This window comes from Cynara cardunculus, assembly GCF_001531365.2.
Source record: "Cynara cardunculus var. scolymus isolate 2C chromosome LG 17, CcrdV1, whole genome shotgun sequence".
Lineage (NCBI taxonomy): Eukaryota > Viridiplantae > Streptophyta > Magnoliopsida > Asterales > Asteraceae > Cynara > Cynara cardunculus.
Window position 1 is genome coordinate 4,258,547 of NC_037544.1, and position 1,288 is coordinate 4,259,834.

At 34.2% G+C, this 1,288-nt stretch overlaps 1 protein-coding gene across 1 annotated transcript in view; it reads right to left on the reverse strand.

Annotated features, from left to right (window-relative positions):
• Positions 1–1,038, reverse strand: part of LOC112500687 (2-alkenal reductase (NADP(+)-dependent)-like) — an 8,517-nt gene extending 7,479 nt beyond the window's left edge. Inside the window, exon 1 of the mRNA XM_025104238.1 lies at positions 736–1,038. Coding sequence (XP_024960006.1) covers positions 736–996 — 261 coding nt within the window. The 5' untranslated portion in view covers positions 997–1,038. The remainder of the gene's footprint in view (positions 1–735) is intronic.
• Between the last annotated feature and the right edge of the window lie 250 nt (positions 1,039–1,288).

Here is a 1,288-nt window from a genome sequence, read left to right on the forward strand (position 1 = left end):
AAATCACATAAAAATAAGAACTTTTTAAATAGTTGATTTGATATTAACATTGATATATATATTTTTTTATGATATTTTTAAATTTATATTTTGTTCAGAATAAAAACATTATAGCTTTCTTAAAAACACATAAAATCGTATTATAACATCGACACAGAGACAAATAATAAAATAAAACATTAAAATCGAGATGTGTCTTGCTGCATTGTACTAGTACTCTTCTAGTAGTGAAAAGCGTAAGAAGATATCTGAACTCTTAATTACTTTTAATTCCATGTCCACCTATGAATTGTGCTTTAGAAGAGAATTGATTTGGGGTGCATCTTAATGTACTTCATTAGTGTTGATATTCAATTATGATTGATCCAAAAATGGAGATCTCTTCTTATCATAACTTCTCCTTTTACTGAAACCCAACCCTTTCGGTTTAATCTTATACACCAGGCCTAAGAGGATACTATATCCCAACCACACAATATGCATATCTGAGAGGTACCTCAGCAGATCAAACAACTTTACAGGACTTTGATCCATCTTAAAGGTACTCGAATAAAAATTCTAAGCCAACCGCTAAAACATAAGACAAGAAGTTGGTTTTTAAAAGTATATAATATTTATATACGAAAAATAGGTAAATAAACTCCTACACCCTCTTGGCCTCTTTACATTTGGTGAGGTTTGAACCCCTTAACTCTTAAATAATAATTAATTATAAATATAATTAAAAATAATGACCTTGTTGATGGGAAGTTGAGCCAAGTATAGATCATCATTACGGCCGGTTATTCTGGACCGTAGATAAGGATCGACGGAGATCAACAGCAGCTGAAGTGCCATCTGCTCATCGGGAATTGATTCATAATCGAGCGAAACGGTGACCGTACGAAGCTTCAGATGATCTGACGTCGGTAAATTTTCCGGTGCAATGGCTGCTAGATACCATTCTCTGCTTTCCACCACCGTCGTCGCCGCCGCTACTCCACCGCCACCTCCCATCTCTCTCTCTCTCTCTTTCTTCTGTTGGTGAGAAATTTGTTGGAGTAATGATAACACAGCTCGAAGGTTGTCGTTAAATAGGAAAAAGTTCGGGGGTTGATATCCCCACCCCGTTACGTCATTTCTCACCCCCTCCCACTCACATCTTTCCCTCACTTACACTCTCACGTTCACCAAATTTTTTAAAAATTTAATTTTAAATTTACACTTTATACCCTTATAATTAATTAATTAATTTACTTTACATCCTTTTCTTTTAAAATTTTTATTTTACACCCTTATCAAATTAACA